Here is a 26,080-nt window from a genome sequence, read left to right as displayed (position 1 = left end):
CACGCTTAAGTCCACGATCAGCTGTATTAACCATAGGTTTAACACGATGTTACAGGTACAGGCAAGAAGACCACATACTGTGGTACTGATCCAGGAAGTCCAGTTGTGCATGACACAAACATGAGTCTGAAGGCTTATAAGATGTCAAAACTCTTCACAACAGTTTATGATACTAAGTTAATTAAAGGTGAGAGTAAGAGAAAGGGGCTTTGTGCACAGAATGTTATGCAGAGCAAGAGGTGCACACAAACACAGATGTTTGTGATATTTACTGCACACTTACCCCTTACAAATATATGATCAAGGAACCCTGGTGAAGAGAACTGTGTTTCATTCAGCGTTCAGTTCTTTTATCACCTGTTCAGCCTCACAAAAAGTACTTCTTTTTCATGAGCCTGAACATTTGCCAAAAGGTCCACTCACTCACTTATTGTGGAGTTTTTAAACTGTGTCACACTCAGATCCATGAAGTCAACCTGCTGCTCAAGACTATGTGAAACGGTAAAAAAAGCTCCAGAGCAAGTGATTAAACAGACCTTGATTTGATACTGTCGTCCAACTGCTGTTTCCAAAGTCAAGAATGAACTGTCAAGCTCAGCCCTTACTGGAATTATTTTTTGTAAAGCTCGAATGTATTAGATTGTCCAACGCAGCACCGAAAAACAATCTTCTCACATAACTAAGGAAATATGTACATATTTTTATTTTAAGACACATGAGAAAGCTCTAAGAAAACTTTGGAGTAACTGTTGGTGGGGATAATGTTTCAGATAGAAGAAAATAGCCATTATTATTATTATTAAAGAAGAAGAAACCTGGTTCGCTTGATGAACCCTGCACTCGTATGTTCATGCTTTCAAATCATCTTTACATTTGACTCTGGACCGGGCGTACTGACCTGTCCTCCTGGAGGCTCACGCTCCTGGCCGCTCTCACCAGGCTGTTGTGAGTCTCCAACAGGAAGTCTACGAGGGTTCGCAGACACGACCCCGGTCCGTGTCGACACGGTATCAGAAACTCCCCGGAGCTCTCGGATGTCACCTCCTTCTCACACAAGTTCACATCCACACCCAAGTCTGCTGCTATATATACACAGAGCCATGGGAGAAAGTTATAAAGTCAGGCAGAGAAGGAAACAGAGATGAGGGACACTCCGAAAATCTAGATGTAAACGTCTGGTTTCACACCGATTCAACTGAATTTTCTAATTGGCGGTTCAATTTAAAAGTGATTAATATTTTTCTTTCTCAATTCAGTCTGATTTAGAAAATTAGGATTTGATTCAATAACGATACATCAACACTGTATATTCATTATATTTTAAAGTATTATAAAATAAGAGACAAAATGTAATGTTTCCAGTTAATCACTAAATATTATGATTCCAGACACTTCAGACTGTTCACATTAAACAGTGACGACAAACCGATTTTAAACTGACTGGAAACAGTAACTATCCTAAAAAGCAAACAAACACTTTATTTTTTATATTGTTGTTCAAAAAAACTTAACTTAAATTTTATTCACACCACTATGCTGGTCTCAACTTACATTTGAGTCATAAATAAATTTATCCCTTCTTAAAATCACACTTTTATAGTGTAGCTTACCCAGAATTTAAAACAATTTAGGTTTTAAATCATGTAGTAACGTAACGTAAAAAATGCTCAGTAACTGAAGTTCAGTTGTTATTTGTACTATAGTAATAGAAGTAGTAACGTAGAGGACGAAACAGTTTTGTTTGTCTAATCGAGTCATATTGATTACAACACAAGTGAGAGCAATAAATCATTTGTTCCAACTGTAAATGTTAATGGAGACATGCTTACAGTTGTTCGCCAACTCGGCTCTGAGGCAGTTCCACACCTTGATGAATGTCTCCACTCTCTCAAGCAGCATCTTCTTCTGGTGTCCTGATGAGGATAAAGATGAAAGCTCAGTTTGTGTCAGTGTGTGTGTGTGTGATGTTTGCATTACTGTTTCTTTGTTGTTGTACGTTCATATTGAAAATGTAATCACCTGCTGGTATCTGCTGTAACATCAGTGCAATAGTCGGAGGTGTAGAGTCTGACGTCAGAGGAAACACCCTCAGCAGGTCCGACTGTAAAGCAGCCAGCTCAGGTAGGTGATGTAACTGCCTCACACAGTGTATCTGGGGCAAACACACCACAGAGTCAGTACATCTCAAACACTTCACACTTATGTCAGGGCCGCAACTCGCTTGTTAATCAACATATACTAACATGTAGTAATGCAACATACAATAATATTCACTAGGAAAGAACACCGCAAAACCTGAGCTTGAGGAAAGCCATGGAAGCCTGTGGCAAGTAACTTTTATTATTACAGGACTCAAGTTCATCTCAATGACCGTCAGAAAACTTTCTATATTTTCAAAAAACATTTCTGCCTCACTGCTGTCCCCAAAACAGTATTGCATGTTTTTTCTGTCTAATTTTTAACATAAACACTACTCAACAGATACAAGTAAAAGTTGGTGGAATATTAGGCAAGGGGTCCACATAAAAAATAACTTTATGTTATAGCTCTTAAATAAATCTAAACAGCTTAAGTTATTATAAATCTTATATTCCAGAAAAGGCCAAGCCTTCAAAAACTTTCCTCCAGTGTGAAGCAGTAGCTTAAATTCTTCAAATTGACCCTGAACTGGGCGTACTGACAAATTTCATCCAATCCCCCAAAAATTGGTATGTTAAAAGAACCAAATATGTGTTTTGTACGGAAGCCCAAAGTGGCCATCCATTCAAATATATATATATTTTTCACTCCTTTTTTACCCTTTTTAACTTATGTTTTTTATTATCCATTATCTATATTATTCAACAAAGTTGTTACGAAGAGGTTCAGGGGAATCCAATCACACATTTCCATCCATTCGTCAACCTCTTATCCTGCGTACAGGGTCGCAGGGGGCTGGAGCCAATCTCAGCTGACATCGGACCCTGGACAGGTCGCCAATCCATCGCAGGGCCACACATAGACAAACAACCAGTATGGACAAGTTTTTACCCGGAGACCATGCAAACTCCACACAGAAAGGCATGGGCAACCGGGGTTCGAACCCTATTGCTGTGAGGCGCCAGTGCTAACCACTTCACCACCGTGCCGACCCAATCACACATTTCCCAATGGCTATTTCCAAACCTTCACAACAGCCGTCAGGAAATGTGTAACGTTAAATGGATTGCCCTGAATGAGAAGCACAGGAAGTTCCTCTGCCTAATGGGAAAGTCCATAGGTTGATGGATTTGGACCAATCGCCCGGATGCAAACAGTCCAGCAACAGACTCTTCATAAGAACTTTGTTGAAGAGGATTATGAAAGATAAAATAAAATTAAAATTGGTCTACTGTGAAGATTGAACACCAATCCTGCAACTGTGAGTCCTGCGGTCTACCAACTGAGCTAACCAGTATCATTGAAAATCACACTAAAATTACCGCTGAGAAACGTTCCTGCCGACCCCTGTGTTTACTGTTTTGTTATCTCGAGATCACGAGAAAATGATCCTGTAATCACGGGAAAATGGAGTAATTGAATTGTATTGAATGGATGGCCGCTTAGGGCTTCCGTAGTTTTGTTAAATTTACACACATTTATATTTATAGGCAGCACAATGAATCCTTTCCCCAAATATACCTGGCCAGGATATATAAAAAGCCTGTTACGTGAATATCCACTGTGTCTCCGGTCTTTGCCCCTGATGAAGATACCTTCTCGAGAAACGTGACCAGCAGGGGTAACGAGCTGCGTCCCAGAGGTTCTCCCACCAACTGAGAGAAGCGCTCCACTGTCATCATCTCGGGAAGAGTCCAGAAGGAGGAGCGATGCGTCGGGCAGTCAGAGGGGAGGGACATGATTTTCCCAGGATCCCTGTAAAGGAGATTCATCAGGGGACTTCCAGCAAGTCCATCATCAGCACCGATTCTTTCCTGAGCTTCAGCCAGATTCTTCTGCAAATCCTAAAAACAGGCAAGTGGAAGAAACAAGATTTTATCACCCTGTCTTATGAAAACATCCCCAGTATTAATTCCACAAACCAAAATCAATGTTCTCCTTACTTGAAGTACTGGATTGATGGCAGAATCACAGACGAGCTTCTCCCACTGTTGCCGTCCTTGTCTGGAGGACAGATCCCGCCCCGTGCCATGGGAACCTTTTTTTTTTTTTAACATTCAGCAGAATTATATCACGTGTGTTTTACATGAACAATAGAGGCAGTATGCTGGAAATCGTTGGTAAGTCAGTATCACCTGTAGAGAACTTTGTGCAGGTATTGAGAATCAAATGAACAGTAACTGCTGTGTTGTCCATGTTCTGATCCAGCGCCTGCCCCAATCCAGTCATGTCCTTTTCAAGGTGGTCCCACAGGAAGTTGAGAACATCACGGGGCCTGGGGTGGATCATGTTACTGACTCCCTACAACAAAAAAGCACCACAGGAGCATAATTACATAATGTGTATTTTTCAGCACCAGTGATATCGGGGGCAAATTTAATTGAAGTCTCACTCTGTTATCTCTTAAAGCGCCTTGAAGCATGGCGAGGTGTGTAAGCAGCCGCAGGATGCAGGACTGAGCATAAGTCATCTGTCTTTCAGGAGCTTCAGATCTCCGACAGGCCTCTCCTATTATGTGTCCTGTCCGAGTTTGATCGACGACACTTTATGCACACGAGGACGAACACGAATCAAATTAAACACCAATATTTGACTGAAAATACTCTCACAAAGCTGGCTGACTGACGAGATTAATACCTTTGTCCCATGTGTTTAGTAAATCCAGAAACTGGGTTGTGATTCTGCCCACCAACAGGAAGTCCACAGTCTGCACATTTTGAGATAACCACGGGTCTACCACACTACGGGACAACAGAGAAGCAAATAATGTGTTATTTATTAAAATGTCTCTATTCTTAAAGAATGCTTCCCAAGACAGACACAAAAAGCACAAACCTCTCCCACGAAGCATGGATGTCTGTTGGCGCAATCTGCAAATGATGTAAAAGACATAATCTATATATATCTTGATAAATTATTAATAGAGAAGTGATGATGGCCCTTTATAATGTAAAATACTTACAGTACATCTGTGTTCTCTCTCTGCTCATCCACTGTCTGACTTCACTCGTGTGATCATCGGGCATGGTCGGCAGAAAGGAGTTCTTGGAGGAAAAAGCAAGTTGAGTTAATGAAAAATAGAATATGAATAAGGTTTATTAGCGTCAGTTTATAGGTTTATCTGGAAATGTATCAGTGTGCAAGTGAAATTTAGATTCTCGTATTATACGGTCAGTGTCACATTTGTAATCTCCAAGGTCAAGAGATAAAGGTTGGTAATAACGATTTGGGGAAAAAATCAAATTGTGATTTTTCTGCCAGATATTGCAATTATGATTTGATTTGTGATTTTTTCTTCTTCTTAAGTTTAGCTAAAGTTCAATATTCACTGGCAGTCTATTTTTGATGGAACTTTGCGTCAAGCAGCAAAATAAAACACCCTGTGCAGACTCCCGATCGTATATACAACAATAAACACAGTTAAAACAGACAAAGAAGAAACAATTTAACTACGTAGTCTACTTAACCATGGTAGCAGAAGCACTAAAATCAAGGACAACTTAACAAATTAACAAAATCTGAACACGTCAGCAAAATCAGGCAGGCAAAACGCTCTTATTCTGAAGTGCTCCACGTGGGAAATGTAGCCTGCAGAGAGCGGAGCGGGCTCACAGAGAGCTGTTATCAGTAGTTGAAGCAAACAAAATGACAAATTAACAACATTTTAACAACGTGCAGGCTAAACGCTCGTCTGTTCGGCTGGAGCCATTAACCCACATTGTCCTCCAGTTTCGTTTGTTGTTGTAAAATGTGCACGCCCTGTGCCCGCTCTGATCGGAGACTAGGACAGTAACAGGAGGCGCATTGTGCTTGTGATTGGTGAGCAGATCTGTCACACAAGGACGACAACGGAATGAATTTGTAACTGCATGACTGTTAAAAACAGGTCAGACGCTGTATAATTTACCTACATTTTAATTGCCGTCTTCACGATTAGCTAATCGCGTCCTTTCAAATCGCAATTTCGATTTGAAAACGATTAATCGTCCAGCCCTAACCCAGATGATATGACAATATCAGGGCTATTTTCTCCTCCAGAGGCCCAAAAGTCATTCCACAACTGTTTTCACCGGCTGATTGGTACTAACCACTAGTAAACAGACCTTTGTGTGAAAACTTGAAGAGATTAGAAGGGTCTTACTGTAACGTTCTGAGGCTGGGATGCTATCTGATGAAGAGGAACCAGTAGAGGATTTCCACCGAGGAGCACGGAGTCCAGATGGACCAGCAGCTCCAGTGTTTGTCTCTGAAGGGGAAGATTTCTGTTGATGTGGAGATCTGAGGCCGGTCCACCAATCTGATTTGACAGAAGTGCATCGCAGAAAGCCTCGAACTCCTCTGACAACTTGACGTTTTTCAGGAGTTCTTTCAGTCTTGCCGTCTCCTATAAATTCACGTAGAGCCACATGTTAAACAGAGAAAGTAAATTTACAATAGGTAAAATTACCATTTTACATCATAGTGACCTGTGGGGAGGGACGCAGGTTGACCTCAGGTGATTTGTAGCGGCAGGTGACCTGTCTGAACAAGGCCAGGGCCAGGAGGCTGATCTGAGAACCTCTCAGCTTCTACAGAGAAAATAAAACAATAGAGATGGAAAAGAGGAATACCTGATGTGAGCAAAATGAAAAAGACAGGTGAAAGACAGAACTTTGCTTTGGCAGAGTAATTGAACAGGTTTCCGTAAGTATTGATCTATAGACTCACATTTGGTAACACTTTAATTTACCTCTAGCATTTATAAGCTTTTCATAAATGACTAATAACACACTGTGACATCATTGTAAGCAGATATAAGTGTTTAGCAATGTAGTTGTCAAGAACTTTAACTCCTCCTGTGCCTATCAATAAGTGGAGGCGGATTCATAAACATACAATAAATAACAGCGTAGTAAAACACCGTTTTCCTCAGAGTCATAATTGTTGACAAATACAGTACATTAATAAACGCTTATAACTACATTAAAGTGTGTTATAAACAATTCATTAAATTTTTATATAGTGCTTAGAAATGCTAAATAAGGTGAGTTAAATATTAAGTTATTCAGTGTGTCAACCTCCCTGACCTCTAGTGATCATTAGGAGACATGACCGTGTCTACAGAAAACACTGAAGCAGGATCATGAATTTGCTACGCGCTCATAAACTAAACTTAACTTAACATTTTTATCAGCCTTCCTAAGATCTCTGAAGTCTCTCTGACCTGTATTTCTGTCATGAAGCTGTCAGATCTGTTTTCCAGCAGAACATGAGCCACGGCGTCTCTCATAGCTCGGTAAGGCGTCCCGCAGCAGAGGAACTGGTCCACGTTGGTTGGAATCGACCTCTTAAAGACAAAAGTTTAACGGTTAAGTGTTTGTTTTCCTTCCAAACTACAAATGAGAAGTTAATAGTATTTAATAAATCAGTAGTTCTATGTTTTAAATGTTAAAAAACTCTATTAGCTGATTGACAGAAAATGAATTGGAAACTGTTTTGATATTCCATGAAGTGTTTTGTTAGGTGATGAAAATGCCAAAAGTCTTGTGGTTCCACCTTCCCTTTTTTTTTTTATATTTGGCCACTTCTTCTGTGATTGTAAACTGATTATATTTGTAGACAAAATTATTAATCCAGCAAAAAAATCTCCACATTTATTAATAATGAAAATAATCATTAGTTGTTTGTTAAGTGTTAAAAATACCCAAACTCCTTCTCCACCTTCTCAATCTTTAATACAGTATTTGCCCATTTCCTCTTCTGTGATTGTAAACTGATTATATTTGATCTGAATACATCAACTTGGGCTCTAGAAAATTAAACATTTTCAGTATTTTCAGATATTTATAGACAAAATAATTAATTCAGAAAGAAATTGCCGGATTAATTAATTATAACAGTAATGATTAGTTGTAGTTCTAAACGTATAAAAAAAATATCAACACTGTAAAACAGCACATATCTGCCATTGTTCAAATATGTTTTGTTGAGGAACAAACAAACATTTCTTTAGTCATTATACTGAGGGACACATGAAGCGTCTCTGAATGAACTGATCAAGTCTATTGACTGGTTAAACTCTCATTCAGAGTGATCAAAACCACTATAAACGAATATAAATAAAGTATCATACTGACAAGAAAGAAAAATAACTTTCTTGTTATAACAAGCCAGTGTCAGAATAATTTTGCAGTTTCTTTAACATACCTGAAGTCGAAGTAGATCAGCAGGGAAGACCCATCTCCAGGCCGGATTGTTCATCAGGGACAGTATGCAGTCCACACCAGAGAGCCTGTGGAGGGCTCGAAGCAGGTAAACCCTGTGCCAGTCATTACCACAGTACTCACACACTGCCTTCACCTGCAGCAGGTACTGAGCCTCCACTCCATGTCTGCCTGCATTACATGAAGAAACATGAAAACTTTACATGGGCCTTTACCACCCTCTATCCTGAAACTACAGACACTACAACTAAATCCCTGTGCAAATAAACAATGAGTACAGTCTAAATGATGAGCTGCTGTGATTTAAGTTAAAGTTCTGCATTACACACCTTGACGTGCAGCTTTCCCCAGCAGCCGAGCAGCATTGCTCAGGCATATTCTCAGCCTGGCGATGTTGAGCAGGAACTCTGCTGGGTCTTCTTTTCTGTCTGGAGTCTGTTTACTGGCCATCCGGCTCAGGAAACTAGTTTCTTCTTGCCTTTGCTGTTCTGTGCTCTGTTGCACTTCTCTCGCTTCTGAGCACAACAGAGAGTCCTGAGAAAATATAGAGTATTAATAACAAGTCATGGCATTTAACTGGGACTCTATACGTAAATGTTTTGCAGAGAATCCGTGGTGAAAGAAATGTTGATACATGTGAGACGTGTGATCTCTGGGGAAGGCACGTCAAAAACAACAATACTACTTACCGCCAAACACGAAGCCCAAATGAAAGAAACAAACATAACGATCACAGTTATCATCACTCTGAAGACAGGATTCATGCAGAAAACACAAATGCTGTGAAGTTTGCGTCTTTTACCTGGAAGCAGTTGACAAACAGCAGGTAGAGTTCAGTATGGTCTTCTCTGGTCAGAAGATTCTCCTCCAGATTCTTTAGGTAGATCTGAATGTGACCCTTCACCTGGTCAAAACTGACAGACACAACGATTCACAAACATGCAGTTTCTAGAAAGACTTCCTGTAGTTACAGTAAGTACAAACATTTTGTACTTTTTAAGAGACTGGATCACAAAATCCAAATTTCCAAGACGTCTGTTTTTCTCTGATGGCCTTGACTTTTTGATTTGATCTGTTTTTGAAAATCTACCCAACCTGAACAGAAGCATTTCTCTTTCAACTGAGCTGAGAATATAGAAATCCACACAATTGGAAATAAGAACATTTTCCCCTAGCAGGGTTACATCTACATTTTCATTTTCATGTTGTATCTCCCTTTTTGGGATTATCATAATGAATTCATTACTACTGGGTGTACCAGCTGCAGGTTTCTCCACTGTCAGTTTTTCTATGTTCACTTCTAACGCAAAAATTTGAAAAAAAGGAAGTACAGTGGACGCACCTGTACTGCAGCAGCAGTTTTGGCAGCACAGATCGCACCACTGGACTGTTATCCACACACTCCAGGAAGGGCGTGAGCTCTCTGGTCCTGTACACATCGCCTGCAACACACAAACGAACAAAAGTGGTAAATGCCCCGTTATCTCATCAATTACCTAGTTTTTATGATTCACTTATTCGCTCACTGACCTTTAGCAAAGACAAGTAAGGAGAAGAGCAGCTCCACCACTCCCTCTCCGGGCCTCTGCCCCTCTGATAGACAGAACCTGGACACCACCTCCAGGAAGAAGGAGTTACAGCAGCCTCTGATCGCTGCCTGCTGTTCAAGTGCTGCCCTGAAGCATGAAAAGGAAGAAGTTACTGAAAAGCTGAACAATTTCTTAGACGACAGTTTCAGATAAACAGACGCTTGTGTTCCTTTGGGCTCAGGTAAACAGAGCCTGCAACCTCTCCCTGACTTTAGAAACAATTGGCTCTCACTGTGTTCTCTCCTATTAGTAGCTGGTACAAATTCTTCTAGGTGTAACAACCAGTTCTACCTGTGCAGCCACAGTAGGAAATTGATTATTTAACACCTTCATAGACAGAAAAAGAGTTGCACTGAGCAGCAATGAATATACTTCTATGATGGATTTTCCTGAACTCACTTGATGGTGTCAGAAACAGTCGGATTGAAGTCGGGCGGCAGGTCTGTCCTGCATTTAGGGCATGAACGTCTGTGCGGCTGAATGCACTGTTGGAGACACGGCAAACAGAAGACGTGCTGGCAGGGCAGGACGGACGGCTCTGTGAGCTCCGACAGGCAAACTGGGCAATGAATGCCAAACCTTTACCAAACAAAACACCATGAGAGATCAATTACTGCACTGGGAGATGAGACATAACATTTGGTTGCTTAAAAGAGTTACGGTGACGTGTTTCTACTTGTTTCCAATGAAATGTAAATGAAAAATAAACCATGTTTTTGAAATGTCTTACTGGAATACATCCAGTTCCCTTAAATTGAAATACCAACTGATATAATAATTTGAATACAAATTACAAAAATCCTGACCTCAGCTCCCTGCTGATGCCCTCATTATGAAAAGAATTGAGGATCCGGATGAGCTGCTGCAGTGTGTCCACGCTCCTTACATCAGGTGACGCCTGCATCAGCTGTAAGAAAATGAGAAGACAAAGTCAGTGAATAAAAAGCAGTACTGTTTGGGCTCTTATCTGCTAACTAACTTTATCCTGAGACAGGACGCATCAGGATTTTAGAGGCTTCTCAATTCGGCTAAATCACAGACCCTAAAACCATTTTACTTACATTTAGGTGAAGGTTGCAGTGTTTGAGAGTCAGTTCTTTCAATCTTGAGTCATTCTGTTTAACTTTAAAAATTACGTGCTGGATGAAAGATGCAACAACCAGCATCCCCTGCCACAGTGACCTGAAGGGGCAAAATAGGTTAGAAATAAACCTTGAAAAGCTTTTTTCTCACTGTTTCTGTACATCTTTCCAGACTCACCTGATGGAGTCCAGATGTTGCACAGTGCTACGGCTACAGAGTGCACTGTATCTCTGACCAAACACCCTATCCAGACATGGCTGCAGAAACTCCACTCTGCTCACAAAGGACTTGCACTCTTGCACGGACGTCAAAGTCAGCAGTCTGGTCTGCTCCACGCAGACACCAAGAGCTAAAATGTCCTCCACCTGCCAAAAATGATGACAGTACGACAAACGGTGATCGAGGGTTACAGAAGTATCCCATCAAAACTAAACTCACAAGTGGAAATTTGACCTGTTGGTGCCACCAAATAAATGCAATAGTCACAGAGACGTTTAGAGATTTCAAATGATGAAGATGTTTAAAATGAAGCCTAAAGGTTATTCTCACCATTTCTTGGGGCTCCCTCTTTGACCCCTGCTGAAAGACGTCAGCGGCTAGCTGGGGCAGCAGCAGAAATATGTGGCAGAGTGTGTCCAGTCTGGGGGCAAAATGTTTGGCAGCAGCCATTATCCAAGCAGGAGAGAGGTCAGTCACGGCACCCATGGATGTCTGAAGCTCAGACACGCAGCCCAACATGGCCCTGGTGAACACCTGTAAATGACATGTAAAAAAGTCTATTTGGCTGTTCCAAAAATATGTTTCACCTAAATTTGTGACTCATAATGTCTATACCCTAAGCTCGTCCTTTGACTTGATCTTCAAAGAAAGCAGCAGAAAGTCTTGTAGAAAGTAGTGGCCATACTCCAGTCTCTCCTCATCTGAGAGTTTCTGTAAGTGACTGCCCAGCCTGCTGTTGTTGAAGGCGCTCACAAACTGGAGAATCCTCTCTGTGCCATCTTCTCTTGTTACTGGGGATCAGTCATAAAAGATAGAAAAAACTATTGGAAACTATACCATATACATAGGGATGTCACATGTGTATCCTAAATTCATCAAGTCTGACCCAGTTTGATAAATAATGTTGTATGTGGTTCTTGCGTAACATGAAGACTTGACAGCCTCTCTTCAGGTAGGACTCTCATACTGTAACACTTATCTTTGTAAAGAGAGAAACTGACAGGATAAAGTCTCTAACCTGCCTGTCAGCCCGCTCTGGGCTGTTTCAGTGGATTTACCATAAAGGCTTGAATACGTGTGCACTCCAGCTTAATCGCCTTCTCACAAACGAGTGACAGAAACACTCAAAGCGGGTCAGACCGTTTGTTGCCTTTTCTAAGAAGTCAGCCACAGATGGAGTGAATGTGCTAGGAGACAATTCAGCAGAACAGCGACTGCAAACGGCAATTTTTGCGTCTTTCTCAGAAACTTTAAAATGCTTCCACACTGCCAACATGTCAACGTAATTGTTTGGTAAAATTTATTCTGTCTTTTGACTGAACACCGAAAGGACTTTTTTTGCTATTTTTGGCTGATTAATTTCGGTGGCCGAACATTCGGTGCATCCCTACATATTTACTTTATGATCTGTTCATGGGTTTATACATTTAGTCATTAAAAAACTCAAACCTGGCATGAATTCGGATTCTTCCCAGAGGCTTTCAAGGTGCATTTGGATGAGCCAGCTGAAAGCAGCAGCACAGGGTTGTTCTTCACCATCCAACATGAAGTAGTGGTTCACAAGCACCTCTTGGTCTGACTCGCTAGAAATTACAATAAAGAAAGATTATGCATTTTGTTGATTAAATTCACAGTGGGGATTACACAGAACACGTAATCAACGATACCTCGGGCTTTGGAGAGGTGCTAGGTCTAAAATCTGTGAATCTTCCAGGATGTCCAACCACAGCTTTATCAGGCCCTCGCTGAGCCTGTCATCAGAGAGCAGGTCCAGATTGGCAAACCTGTCCATAACCTCCAACATGCTGGCCAAGACTGGAGTCACGCTGGACTGAAGACAGCGCCACAGGGTGTGTCTGTCAGTTAAGGAAAACAAAAGAAAGTTGCACTTTATCAAATCTTTGAACAGAAACAAGAAAGCACTTAAAGAGTGCGCATGAAGTGCCAATATTAAACAGGATCTGCTGCTGGATCTGAATGAAAATGCACATAACAACCTTGTCCAGTTTACAAGGAACAAGTTACACGGGGTTATCAACTTTACCTCAGAGTTCCCCCCTCCTGCAGAGCCTGGCGTTTCTTGGCTTCTCTGCTCACCCACTCCTTAGGCGAGCCCATCCTTTCTTCTCTCTGTGCCAGAGCCTTTGCCAGTCTACTCAACAACACCTCCTGAAAGTGAGCTTTAATAAAGTATAAAGTTAACATCTATCAGAAACCAGTCGCAGATGCAACAAGACTGATAAAACTGTTTCCTCCCATACATTAGAGTCAGATGTTGGCTTCTTACAGACTAAAAAATAATTCACAAAATAAGTGATTGGTACGGATTAACAAACCCAGTCAGACTCCTTCAGATACATTCTGGTCAATTTTGAAGGATTATTTTCCAAATTAAAATCATTCTCAGATGACTATATTCACCTCCTATTTTCCCTTGACGATTTCCCAGAAGAGTCAGAAGGATGTGCATTCGCTGCATGCTTCGTGATGTAACGCCATTGGTGTCTCTCAGCAAACCCACAGCTTTTTGGATACATGATCTCACTAGGGATAGGCTATGGAGGTGGGCTCTATCTGCCTATACAAACACAAATAGCATTAAATTTAAGCAACATTAAAAACTAAGATTTGTTTTACACAAACATATAATGGAACATAAGGTGTATTTGCTCATAAGATCACATTTGTATCTACCTGAGAGTCATTTGTTTTCCTCACTGTTTCACCATCTTCAGGGTGTTCTATTAAAGATCAAGAATGCTGTTTATTTAACTGTAAACATTAGTCAAGAAAACAATAAAACCACCTCTAACACATCACACATTTTGTCCAGAAGATGCGAGTTTCTACCTGATGGTGCAGGGTTGAGTAGGTTGCTAATGAGAGTTCCACAAAAACCCAACAGGTTTAAGCTCATGTCCTCTGAATCCCTCAGGTCATCAATATGTACTGAGTGCCAGACTCCTTTGATACCAAAGACAAAAACATGGCTTTAATCTTGTCAAACTTCATGCATAATGCAGTCACCGAATAGCTACATTATAATAACGATCATAATCCACTTAGTACTCACCTCCTTGGAAACCAATGTACTGAGACTGACTTGGGATCCTAGAAACCTTCACAATGAAAATCACCCAACAGGTCTGATCCTCCAGTGACATCAGGTAATTCATGGTGCAATATCTGGAGGCAGATGGCACCATAAACATAAAGAGAGAAATTCATGCAATGTCCATTTTACCACTCAGCATGCATAAAATCCCACTGCTATCTGTTCAGGATCTTGACATTAAGCCCTACTTTGCTGATGCTATGAGCTCATCACTGCAGTGGGATTCCTCGAGGTCCATCTGGATTAACAGGATGTGAAGAGAGTGGCCAGCATCTTGAAGGAAGCCCCTGACACAGAGATGCAAGTATTAGAAATATTAAAATACAACAATATAAATAAGCAGTGCTGCTGTTATATAAATAGTTAGTACCGTATCTTGTTGCAGAAGGAGACCTCGGTGTCAAACTGGTGGAGAGAGAGCAGGAGGATTGTGTCTGTGTGCAGTCCTAGGGCATGGGCTACAACCTTGACATCTGATCTGGTTAACAAGCTGGAGAACGTTGTTATCTATGGAAGAACACAAAGGGGATAGTGATTTAAACGGTTTGTAAAGATGGTAAAGAAATGAGAAAAACATAAGTGGAGCAGTGATTTTTGGCCTACCTCTAGAAACTTGCTGAACCCCCGATACTTGTTCAAGCAATCTTCCAGGAAGTCTCGGAGAGAGTGGTGATGCTGCTGTTGGAAGTACATTCTCTGGAGCTTCTCCTTCTCCTGGTTTGCTAAATCTGAATCCTTGAGCCTCACCACAGCATCAGGGGTGGCACAGTTCAACAAGAGACATTTAGCTAAATCCAAGACTTCTTCCTCGTTTTCCCCTGCAGACCCAACATCGTTTTCAGTCTCCATCATTTCTTCGCTCTCAGACATCACTTTAGTCTCGTCATCAAATACCTCAGTAGATTCCTCATCATTCTTTTCCAGTGACTCAATGTCTTCTCCACCATTCTCTATGTCAACTGCATCCCCCATCTGCTCGTCCTCCATATCTGTTACCTCTTTCTGGCTGTTTGAATTTGATTCAAGTGTTTCATTTGGTTCATCTTCTTCCAGTGTGTTATCTTTTTCATTCTGTTGTACTGCACTGTCTTCAGCTTTTTGCGCTCTCATTTCTAGTGCTTGCAGGAGAGCACTGGCACAGGCATCACCATGGTAGCCAACAAAAATATCAGACAGCTTGAAATCCTCTGAGGCCTCACCTGAGAATTCCTTCAACCACTCCTTCAGTTTGTGGAGAACCCTGCGTTGCCATGGTTCCAGATCAGTGCTCCTATCCACCCTGTGTTTTTCAAGCCGGTTGATGAGAGGCATGGGAAAGTGCTCATAGACCTTCTTTTGGTCCTCCACTACCACCAGTCTGAAGTTTGTATGGACACGACATTTGACTCTGTGGGAGCCGAGACCAAGGTCAACGTACTGCTGCTTACTGAGGTAAACATAGTACTGGTTCAAGGCGTCGTACAGGCTTTCATAAAGATTTTGCATGTTGAGGAGGATGACGGTGCGTCCGGTCTCCATGCAAGTTTTCACCCGGTTAACGTTACGGCAGATTTGGGCATATTCCTGGTCCTTTGGGAATCCTGAGCCAAAGACAATTTCAGGAGGTGGACAGTCTCCTTTGGCAAAGATTTGTTGCTGAAGGATATGAAGAGCAGCATTGTTGGTGGTCAGCAAAAGGAGGTAACGGCTCTCCTGATTGGTGTCATAATCAAGATTCTTTTTCACCATTTCCAAGGTGCTTGGTCTGGGAATTTCCATTAAGTTTTGGAGAACCTCTTGGAAAAATATGACAGGGTCAAAACCCTCTGGCTGTCCACTGAAGTTACGCAAGATGGCCTCTACCAACTGTCTGCCATCTGGTTCTTGTTGTGTGGATTTGACTGCGGCAAAGAGCATTTTCACTAGGCTATAATAGTCCCTTAGACCAAAGAACTGATTCTTTGAGGTCTCTGTACAGACGCATAAGAAGGTCTTTGCCAAAGATGGGAAGAGATGTTTGATTTTCAGGAGAATTTGTTTGGAGGATGAACAAATTCCCTTGGCAGTTTCTACAAGTTCATCTTCACTTGGATCCCATCTGGACACAAATATTCCTCTGTTCATCTTTGCTGGGTCGAGAGCCCAGTTGGAAATGCCCACAAAGCCAACCTTCATGTGTGGATCTGGCCTCTCATTGTCAATGCAACCATCCTCCAAGAGAGGATGAAGGGTCTTCAGGGGCATCTGAGGAGAATCTTCTGCTAATCCTATCTCATCAAGCACCACCACTGATACGTACTCGTCCATGTTTTTGTCTTTCTGGAAGCGGGCACAGTTTTTGAATGTCCCTATGATCCCCTCAGGACTTGAGTGAGGACTGCACTGGAAGGAGACCATATGAACTTGCTTGAGTTCCTTGAATAGTTCACAGTGGGAGTTCTGGCCCTGCATGGCATCAGCAACCACTGTTTTAGCAAGTGACTTAGAGCTGCCTGGCTTACCAACCAGAAAGAGTGGGATCCTGAGCTCAATGCAAACCACCATGAGAAACACATTCTCTTTGAGTGCAACATTTTTGGCTATAGTCTTCCTTGTCTGTATGTTTTGAAGGAAGAAGTCTTGACAGGATGAAATCTCTTCCTGCAATGCTGCTGCAGAACGGAAAAAAACTGGAAAGTACTGACAAATTTCAGCGAGGTACTCCTCTTTGGCCACCAGGGATGGGTAGTAGCAGACTCCAACTGAAAGAATCAAGCACTTCAGTGTTTTGTAATCCTCATGGAGATAAGAAAAGTTGTTGAAAAGGACTTCGCTATGCTGGTAAAACCAAACTAGCACTTTCATAGACCTCTCCACATCTCTGAGACTGACAAAACTGCACTCATTTTTCCGACTTCGCATGAATTTCTGGGAGGCTCCAAGCACATTTGATATTATGTCCTTGCAGGCCACTGGCAAATGATGGTCGTCAACTATCTTCTGGACAATTTGTTTGATGTAGGAACGTTCAGTTGAATCACTCAACTGACCAAAATCCCACACCAAGGAAGCCATGCTGGGAGGCAAAGCATGAACCCTGTACACCAGCTGCCTCAGAGGGACTTTGCCAAGGCGTTCTTCTGTTTCATCTGCCTTCACCCTGTATCCTAAACCTGCCTGTTCCAAACGTTCCACCATTTCAGGTGAGTGCTTCCTGTAAGGATTGCAAGCAGCTATTATTTTCAAGCCACTGCCTGACTTCAGTGGTTCCCCTTTCATTGATAGGTCACACAGGATTTCCTTGATGGCAAAAATGGCCTCTGTGGTGTTTGCTTCGTCAAAGAACAAAATGGTGTCTAGCTTGTGCATTCTACTGTTCTTCTCAGCAAGTATCTCTGCCTCCCTAACCTTTCGGTAAATCATGTCTGCTGTAGTTCCACCATGTACCTTGACAAGTACCATGTTCTGTACTGGTCTTTCCTCCCTCTGCAGAGCACAAAGGAAACTGACTAATCTGGTTTTTCCACAGCCAGTCTCTCCCATGATGACAACTGGAATTCCACACCGGAATCTCATGTGTATGGCCAACATCTTCATCACATTGTCAGCAGTGAGCTCATATGTTCGGTCCGGATCAAATTTCCTGTCACGCATTCCTTTCTTTGCACCAACAACGCATGAAATCCTTCTGATTTTGTCCGCCCTGGGCAACTTATCAAAGTCTTCAGTGAGAGAGATCCCTTGCCGTTCCAAACCTTGAAAAAGTTCTTCTGACATCACATTTTCTATCAGGACCCTGTTGCTGTGAGGATCAACTGCACTGAGTGTTTTTCGCCTCTGACATGTCTGCACATTAAAGCCAAGGAAAGACATTGAGGATCGGTCAGCATTGAAGAAAATGTATGGATGAGACTCGTTTTCCCAATGCTTCCGAATTGTCAAACGGGCAAGAAGGTCATCCTCCAAACTGTTTTCAATTTGCGGCATGGGACGTTCAGGTGTGTTCAGCGATGGTGAGGCAAAATCTCTTGCCATTAGGATCATGAACTTCACAATGAAGCCCTTGAAACCAGGTAGCTGGTCAGCCAGAAAATCTGGGTCACAGAAAATTGAGTTCTCACAGTCTTTCAATTGCACATTGAGGAACCAGGAGAAGTTCTTCAGCTCAGCCCAAGATGGATCTTGCATTCCACAGTATGACAGAAAATGATTGACACAATCACTGGGATCCCCCGTTATAGATCGTTCCTGGTAGTTAAAATGATCCAGATTCTGATTTTTTTTGTAGAGCTTTAAGTATTGGTAAGGTCTTTGAATTCCCTCACTGCAAAACTCCTGCTCATCCATGAGTGGATCCAAGTTCTGTTTTCTCAACAGATCTCTATTGGCCAACAACTGCTTCACCTCTTTTGGAGGTCTACATTGGATGGTAGGCAGAATGTCAAGAAGTCCAAGTTTCATCTGTTGGGGCAAATTAAACACATAGATTTATAAAAATCAATTGTATCCTGAGGTAATTTTTTAAATTTTGCTTTACATTCAAAGTGTCTGACATTCAACCTTACATTTTAAAATGACAGATAAACAACCATATTAAAAATAAATTATGATCTGAAGTACATTTGTACCTCTTTTGTTTGGGTTTGAGCGGATGTGTATGTTCTCATGACCTCAACAGTGATCAAGTGAGCTACATTCCTTCTCCACAGCATGCCATGGCTGTCGCTCAAACAGCCCAAAACTAGCAGATGGAACAGGAGCTCTTCCAGACCTGAACGAACCTGACAGGTAACACAAGTGAAGAAGACAAGACTCTCAAGTACATACAACAGAACAAGCCATTGGTAGAGATACTGTAAATGCTTGCATACTTACTCCAGCGGTGTCAATGTGCAGGAGAACAGGGTCCTGTTCTCTCAAGCTTGCCAGTTTCTCTGATAGACTCTTAATCAAGGAGTCTGTATCAACACATGGCTCAATCAGTCTGATCCTAATGTGTTCTGCTCTGGGAGATATCTGCTGGAACTTCTCAAACAAACGATCCACATAAAGGGATTTCCCTATTGACAAAAAAATATTGTATAAATTTGTTTGAATATTATATAATATATAACTGAAATGTGTTAAAAGTTATGTCATTTTACTTGCTAGCATTTAACAAAACATAATTGATTTTTACTTTTCTATTATTGCCACTACTGTGTAAGCATTTCCGTAATGGCTTGCCAACTAGGGTTACCCTTACCAACTGCCGGGCGAAAAGATGACACCATCCAGACTGAGAGCTGATGTGGAGAAACCAGTGAGACAGGGCTTTGTGGAACCTTGCTTTGTCTGAAGTGGTGAAGTAGATATTTCCTGGCAGTCTCTGCTGTTAGACTCACACCAGCCTGTACTTTGTCAGTGCTGAAGAAAGAGGGCACATATCGGTGCTGGTGCTCAACCGGACTGACTATTATCAAACGGTAATGCGGGTTGGCACTTCTCTCAAGACTCTCGAAGAGATCCCCCAAAACCACACTGACATCATATCCCAGCAGCCCTGGATTGACAAGAGAGTAAATCTTCTGCGAGTTTTGTCCGGAGCCCTGGCCAAGAGCTCTGCGGAGAAAGATCTCCACCTCCTCCTCTGTGGTTTCCTCTCTGCAGACTAGAACCTCATCAGTAGATGGCAGAGGCTGCTCTGGACTCTCCATGTAAAAAGACAGGATGGTGGTAAAAACTTCTGCACTGGGACAAACCACAAGATTGGGCTTTCCCTCCTGGAGAACCAGTGGAAGGTTCCTGATCATGTGTTGCTGGTTCATTTCAGAGAGGCAAAAGAGGAAATGGGCCAAAGACGGGATGTCCAAGTACTCGTTGAGGTACTGTGGCATGTCGTCCTTGAATTTACGCCAGAGCTTTTCAAGACTGTCCTCATTGCACTTCCTGATGCCATCAGTGTGTCTGAGCGGTGAGCCCTCCGCGGCATCATCATCTTCATCCTCTGAAGAAAATTCCATCAAATCACGGGCCTCTTCGATGTCCTCTTCAGAGTGTCCCGGTGAAGCTGGTGTTAAGTCCGTAGAAGGTTTGTAATCTTGATCTTCATTGTCAAACTCAACATCTTCCAATTCATAAAACTCTGAGGTTTTACTTGCTGCATTACTGTAAGCGACTCTCACATCAGTATGAGTGCACTGAGGCTTTATGGGAAAAAGTAAATGCCATAACTGTGCAGGAGCTGGCACCTGTCGTTCACACACTTTGTGTATCCAGTGACACAGGTACACCAGCTGCTCTGAGGTGTAGTGGTTCAGCAAACTGAAGTTGGAGCGCATCTCACTAATGAAGGAACGCCATTCTTTTTGGCAGCTTTCCATGGAGTTAGCCAGCTTTCGTAGCTGCTCGGTCACCTCGCCGTGGTACACCATCTCTTTACCCATCAGGGATAAGAAGGTAACTTTGATACACGGTTGCTGTTGTGGGCTGCACTGGACCTCAGCCTGCCATTTCCTGAAGAGCATGTTGCCGGATGTTTGCATCTGAAGAAGAATGGTGCCCAGTCTCTGAACTCCTTCAAAAACCTATGATACATGTAGACAGGAGTGTTGTTTTCAGTAAACAAGCTCTGTAAACCCACTGTACACTGCCTGCCCAGCATCAAACAGCACCTTAAAGTTGAGCCCAAATCAGAGCTTAAAGAAGACTTTATAAAATGAGAACTGTTTCTACTAGGTGTTTAAACAAGCAATTATCTTAGTTCTTCTGTCTCCAAAAAAATCAAATAATGCAGTTTTAAAACATAATTTTTATCTGTGTGGGCCAGTGTTGTTAGATGTTAAAACTTTTCTGGCTGACAATGTCAATAAGTGACTGTAAACCTACTTTACATTACATACACACCGCGTGCTACTTAATGCGTAATTTCATAAATTAAGAAATTTTAATTATCAAAGACTAGACTACCTGGTTGGATAAGAACATTTATATCCAGCTAGCTTGATAGCTGTTTACATATACAACAGACCGCTCTGGATTCTCTGCCATTTTTGTTGTAGTTCACTCATCACCTCAATAACCTCTTGCCACTGTACATTGCATAGAAAGTTACACACTTCAGCTTTAAATTCAAAATTGCCTTTTCTCTTTTCTAAATGCCACTGACCTCTGTGAACCTGTTGACTTGTTCTCTGCCGTGCTCCCCTTTGGACGACATGAGCATGAGCTTGTTCTGTAGCTCCAGCAGGTCTTCAAGCTTGTAGCTCTTCTCCTCTCTGCCCTTTCTCACTGTGACATGTACCATGTTTTGTAGACATCTCTGCAAGCGAGTGAACGGTCTCATAAAATTCTTAAATCATTTTTATGAATTGCGTCAGCAAGGCCCTACATCATGGTATCTTTGACCTATCTTTTAATGGAAGATTGTCCGCTTACCTTGTCTGTGTTTTCATCAGACCATCCTATGTGATAAACTCCATGAGCATTAATAGAAGAAGCCAGGGAGAGAGAGGATTGCTCCACAGAGCCGTGGGTCTCCTTTAATGCTTTCAGCCAGCTCAGCAATCGAGTAGACTCTCTCTGGAAAACAAACCCAGTGGCATCATCGTCACTTTGCCTCAGGGCTTCATGTTCTGCCTACAAATAAGGGAGAAGTAAATACCAATTTGTCTGGTAGCTTCTCATCTCTTCTTTGGGTGTCCCACACCTGCTGAGCACACTTAATGAACTCCTCAAAGCCAGCTTGAGGGGGGAGGGAGTAGAGCAGAGGGGCATAGCCCATCACTGCATCATGGAAGCAGGCCACCTGGTCGATCTCTGTGTCATTCTCTCCAGCAGATATGGAGGCCAGCTCGACATAAACCTTCACATCGCTCATAGCTGTTGAGGGGCAGAAAAGTGAGCACACAGGCATCGTCTGCAAAACTAAAGATTTTTTTACTGATGTGAAGACTTTTTATGTGATCGCCTTACTTTTCAGGTTCTCTCTGACCCAGCTGACCAGAGTTTGGCTTGCTAGAAACTCTTCAAGACAGTCAGTGTGCTGCTTGGTGACTGTGGAGAGTTGCTGTTTGGCACGAAACAGGCCGTCACTAAGGGTCCCCAGGGCCCTCTGCTTAAATGTGTCTTCTTCCTGTTAAATAAAGTCATTTATTTAATTCTACATTTTCCTAGAAAGGAAAGTACATTTAAGAGAAAAGGTGTGTTTGCTTCAGTATGTAAATCATTAAGCACTTGTGTATAATTAGATTGAGACAATGAAATGCAGTTTAGCATCTAACCAGAAGTGCAGGATCTGAAGTGTTTGGCCACCAAATGTCACTTTTCATCTCCTGCTATTTATTTCTATTTTATATTTAAATCTACTTTTAAATTGCATGTAAATAAAACAGCAATGAAAATACTCTGCAACTCAATTTCTTTGTAAATACAAATTTAATGTTAGATCTCAAGTCTTTTACCATTTGGCCGAGAGTGTTAATTTCCGTGAAGTTCCCAGTAAGCTTCATTTTTTCAGCTATTTTCAGCATCACACTGGCTGCAGCCGCTGCCTGGTGGAGCTGTCGATACTTCTGGATCTGACCGAGTCTCAGCTCCACCCAGTTCTCCTCTGGTTTGAACGTTCCTGACTCACTAAATGTCACTGACATCAGACTCAGCTCCTTCTTCATTAGTTTCCCGTCTCCCTGGTCGCCAGACTCCACCAAAACCTGATCGAGCTGCTTAAAAGTGATGCTAGCATTTGCAATGCTGACTCCAAGCTGACAGAACTCTGTCAGTAGTGGTTTCCAGATGTTTTCACAGATCTGTGTTAGGGTGACTGGAACAGGGGCTGGGCAGGGGTGCCTCGTTGACGCCAAAGATGCAGCCCCCTTGACCCAGAAGGACAGAACCAGGCTGCTGTGATGGAGTTTGTGCATCTCACTGGCCATTTTCAAGACATCCAGACAGGTTTTATACCAGAGGATCTGCGGAGGGCCCGTCATCCCCAACTTCCCCTCAGCATCAAAGGACTGAACCAGCACCAGCCTGTTCAGGCTCACAGTCTGGAGATCTGCACTGTGCTGCTTCTCGAGAGTCGATATCTCAGGAACTGGTAAAATAAGAACCAAGTTACTGAAGAAAACAACACATGAAGCACAATACAGAACCACATTCTCTAACTTAACATAGCTGGTTATGCGGTGCTTAGTTCATTTTCAAGTTATACTTACCAGTGATGCTTTCTGTAACCTTTGCTATCATCTTTATCAGTGTGTCCATCTGCTGTTTCCGCAGCATGAAAGAGTTCAAATCCTGCTCTCTCTGAGCCAAAACAACCTCTGCCATGACAGGAACGGTCTCGGATTTGGTGTTTTTCTTGTCTGTTGAAGACATAATGCAGTTATTATTAATTAATTAAGTTTAACCTGAGAACCTGTGGTGATCACGGAAGGCTGTTTGTGATGGTAATGCTTGTTAATGTTCATACACTGCTGGTGAAGTCTCTTAAACTGCTCTTTATATTTCAGGCAGGTCTGTAGGTGTCCCAGGGCCACGTGCCCTTGAAGCAGAGACTCCACCAGAGATTGCAATGTCTCCAGACAGCTGTGGACAACCTGCTCTGCAGCGTCATCCACCTGCATCGACTTCCAGTCACCTGGGCCAAAACAACGACACCGTGACCATTATGAAACTTTGATAGCATTGATAAAATAAGCTTAAGTAAATAATACATAATGACATGAAGTACCGTGAGACAACAGGTGGTTCATGGCGGACTGTGGATCGAGCAGCTGGACAACAGGGTTGTCTCTGAATCGTGCTGCTGACTCCACCACAACAGCAGACACGACGACATCAGGGGGAACCTTCACCTTAGAGCTCAGACTCCGCATCAGGTCGCCCTCCTTCCCTCTCTAAAACATGAACACAGTAAAATTATATAATATATGTAATTTATTATAATAAGTGCTGTCAAAGTGTCTCAGCCAGCGTTGAATGAGACGTCAGCACATCAGCACCCAAATGCATCATATGACATGTGATACATAAATCTACCTCAAGTCTCGACCACCTCATGCGGCAGATTTGAAAAGATAATATAGGACTTTCTCTAGTGACTAAGGATGAACTCTAAACAGATCATTAATATGTTCTGTACCTGGCAGATTGTCTTGATAGCAGACTGACACAGCTCGTCGAAACAGGTTTGTACAACCTCATGGCTTTTCTTTATACCTGCCATGGACGGCTCAAGGCAGCAGACCAGCACTTGATCCTCCTCACTTGCCTGCAAAGGAAACAGTTCAGAAGTGCTGGGAAGCATTTACCTGCTGGCACGAGGTTCTTGTTTAAATTGAAGCCATTCTGGGTTTGATCCCGACCTCAGATAAATGATCACTGACCTTGGAAATCCTCTTTGTCAGGTCTTTTTTCAGGCTGATCCTCCACGTGGATGAAACTTCTTCAAGCGAGCATTCCACCTTCAGCAGTGCATCCCACATCTGATGATTCAACACAGCTATTATCATAAGAGCCATTATAGTACGTCAAACTGGGTTTATAAATATGTCTCATAATGTTCCTTTTAGATTTTTCAAAAATTAAAAAAGTCAGTTTATGTATTAGTCTTTTAGCAGCAAAAGCACCTTAGAGTAAACATTACTGTTTTTCACATTCACTTTATCAGAGGGACTATCAAGAGACTTGTTCACTGTAAATGACTGTCAACATTGTCTTTTTGCAGAGAACAAAACATAACACAACGTTGGGTGTTTGATGACCTACAACCTGAGTGAAAAGGGTTGACAACAATCTTTTTCTTTTGAAAAATATGACATTTTTTTGTGAAAATCTGTAAAAAACTGAAAACAGTATATGAGCCTGGCTATAAACGAGAAGGAGTGAAGCTAAACTCAAACTACTACTACTGGATAATATTCTCTTGAGCTGTGTACCTCAATTTCCTTCGGGTAGGTGAGCGATTGCGTCATCACAAGGGTTTTTTTCAGCAATCCATCTCTCCATTCACTGACTCGCTGCTGCACGGCACGAAGCTTCGCCAAGAGTTTCTGCTTTGAGGTCTCAAACTCCTCTTCCGAGGACTAAAACACACAAAAGAAACTCTGAATTAAAGTTACTGTTACAATAATAACACAATCAGAGCACATAATAAAGAGATTATTACCTCTTTCCTCAGTTTAGCATCCAAAATCTCTGCCAGTTTCAACGCTAGCTGGTAGGACAGGACTACGGCCTGGTACCACGGGACGAGTCGTGCGATTCCACATGTGCGCTTCAACACACTGATGCTGCTCTCGAAGGCTGCCACGATATTTCCAGACTCAGTCATTCTACAGACACAAAGCAAAAGTCACAGGGAGCACGATACCACAGGTGTTCAGGAATATTTCAGATGTCCTTACCTGTCCGTCTCTTTGTCTACCTTCAGCAGTATATGGGTCAAGGTTTTCTGAGTGTGCTGCATGTGGAAAGGACAACAATTAACACAAAGACAAAACACAAAGTGTTATTTCAAATGTTAAATATCGTAATTGGTAGATTGTTCCACCTTTACGTTCTCCTGTGCTCTGTTGTTATCCATTTCCTCTCCACATTTTTGCAGTCTGTACAACAGACTCTGGATCAGGTGTTCTGCATGTATTCCTGTCAGCTCTGAAAATTCAGGAAGGTCCTCAAAAGCGACCAGAGACAACCAGCCCATCAGGAGCAGAGGCATCTCTTCAGCCAAGTTTGTCTTGATCAAAGTCAGCATTCTCCTGTGAAAAAGAAAAATGGTATTTCAACAAACA

General features: G+C 42.2%; 2 protein-coding genes across 3 annotated transcripts in view; both read right to left on the bottom strand.

Moving 5' to 3' along the window:
• LOC123982851 (zinc finger protein 502-like) overlaps positions 1-26,080 on the bottom strand; it is a 441,737-nt gene that overhangs the window by 110,909 nt on the left and 304,748 nt on the right. The gene's annotated exons all lie outside the window — the stretch shown is intronic.
• rnf213b (ring finger protein 213b) overlaps positions 1-26,080 on the bottom strand; it is a 35,609-nt gene that overhangs the window by 3,912 nt on the left and 5,617 nt on the right. The window contains exons 9-59 of the mRNA XM_046068718.1: positions 25,840-26,047; positions 25,694-25,749; positions 25,456-25,621; positions 25,226-25,372; positions 24,674-24,772; positions 24,430-24,558; positions 24,019-24,184; positions 23,758-23,925; positions 23,501-23,650; positions 22,748-23,379; positions 22,260-22,419; positions 21,949-22,166; positions 21,723-21,866; positions 21,454-21,606; positions 19,552-20,872; positions 19,182-19,366; positions 18,935-19,087; positions 14,952-18,767; positions 14,719-14,855; positions 14,537-14,635; positions 14,307-14,419; positions 14,084-14,197; positions 13,928-13,974; positions 13,655-13,811; positions 13,278-13,413; positions 12,901-13,089; positions 12,683-12,816; positions 11,849-12,024; positions 11,564-11,767; positions 11,192-11,379; positions 10,993-11,113; positions 10,738-10,838; positions 10,331-10,510; positions 9,873-10,018; positions 9,685-9,784; positions 9,145-9,256; positions 8,672-8,876; positions 8,326-8,513; positions 7,343-7,465; positions 6,606-6,707; positions 6,281-6,523; positions 5,102-5,183; positions 4,975-5,009; positions 4,777-4,880; positions 4,532-4,682; positions 4,275-4,440; positions 4,083-4,177; positions 3,735-3,983; positions 2,020-2,152; positions 1,830-1,913; positions 899-1,082 (exon numbers count right to left, since the gene is read on the bottom strand). Coding sequence (XP_045924674.1) covers positions 899-1,082; positions 1,830-1,913; positions 2,020-2,152; positions 3,735-3,983; positions 4,083-4,177; positions 4,275-4,440; positions 4,532-4,682; positions 4,777-4,880; positions 4,975-5,009; positions 5,102-5,183; positions 6,281-6,523; positions 6,606-6,707; positions 7,343-7,465; positions 8,326-8,513; positions 8,672-8,876; positions 9,145-9,256; positions 9,685-9,784; positions 9,873-10,018; positions 10,331-10,510; positions 10,738-10,838; positions 10,993-11,113; positions 11,192-11,379; positions 11,564-11,767; positions 11,849-12,024; positions 12,683-12,816; positions 12,901-13,089; positions 13,278-13,413; positions 13,655-13,811; positions 13,928-13,974; positions 14,084-14,197; positions 14,307-14,419; positions 14,537-14,635; positions 14,719-14,855; positions 14,952-18,767; positions 18,935-19,087; positions 19,182-19,366; positions 19,552-20,872; positions 21,454-21,606; positions 21,723-21,866; positions 21,949-22,166; positions 22,260-22,419; positions 22,748-23,379; positions 23,501-23,650; positions 23,758-23,925; positions 24,019-24,184; positions 24,430-24,558; positions 24,674-24,772; positions 25,226-25,372; positions 25,456-25,621; positions 25,694-25,749; positions 25,840-26,047 — 12,669 coding nt within the window. The remainder of the gene's footprint in view (positions 1-898; positions 1,083-1,829; positions 1,914-2,019; positions 2,153-3,734; positions 3,984-4,082; positions 4,178-4,274; positions 4,441-4,531; positions 4,683-4,776; positions 4,881-4,974; positions 5,010-5,101; positions 5,184-6,280; positions 6,524-6,605; positions 6,708-7,342; positions 7,466-8,325; positions 8,514-8,671; positions 8,877-9,144; positions 9,257-9,684; positions 9,785-9,872; positions 10,019-10,330; positions 10,511-10,737; positions 10,839-10,992; positions 11,114-11,191; positions 11,380-11,563; positions 11,768-11,848; positions 12,025-12,682; positions 12,817-12,900; positions 13,090-13,277; positions 13,414-13,654; positions 13,812-13,927; positions 13,975-14,083; positions 14,198-14,306; positions 14,420-14,536; positions 14,636-14,718; positions 14,856-14,951; positions 18,768-18,934; positions 19,088-19,181; positions 19,367-19,551; positions 20,873-21,453; positions 21,607-21,722; positions 21,867-21,948; positions 22,167-22,259; positions 22,420-22,747; positions 23,380-23,500; positions 23,651-23,757; positions 23,926-24,018; positions 24,185-24,429; positions 24,559-24,673; positions 24,773-25,225; positions 25,373-25,455; positions 25,622-25,693; positions 25,750-25,839; positions 26,048-26,080) is intronic.

The sequence above is a fragment of the Micropterus dolomieu genome, linkage group LG14 (assembly GCF_021292245.1).
Source record: "Micropterus dolomieu isolate WLL.071019.BEF.003 ecotype Adirondacks linkage group LG14, ASM2129224v1, whole genome shotgun sequence".
Taxonomy (NCBI): Eukaryota; Metazoa; Chordata; class Actinopteri; order Centrarchiformes; family Centrarchidae; genus Micropterus; species Micropterus dolomieu.
This window is presented reverse-complemented; position numbering and strand designations above follow the sequence as displayed.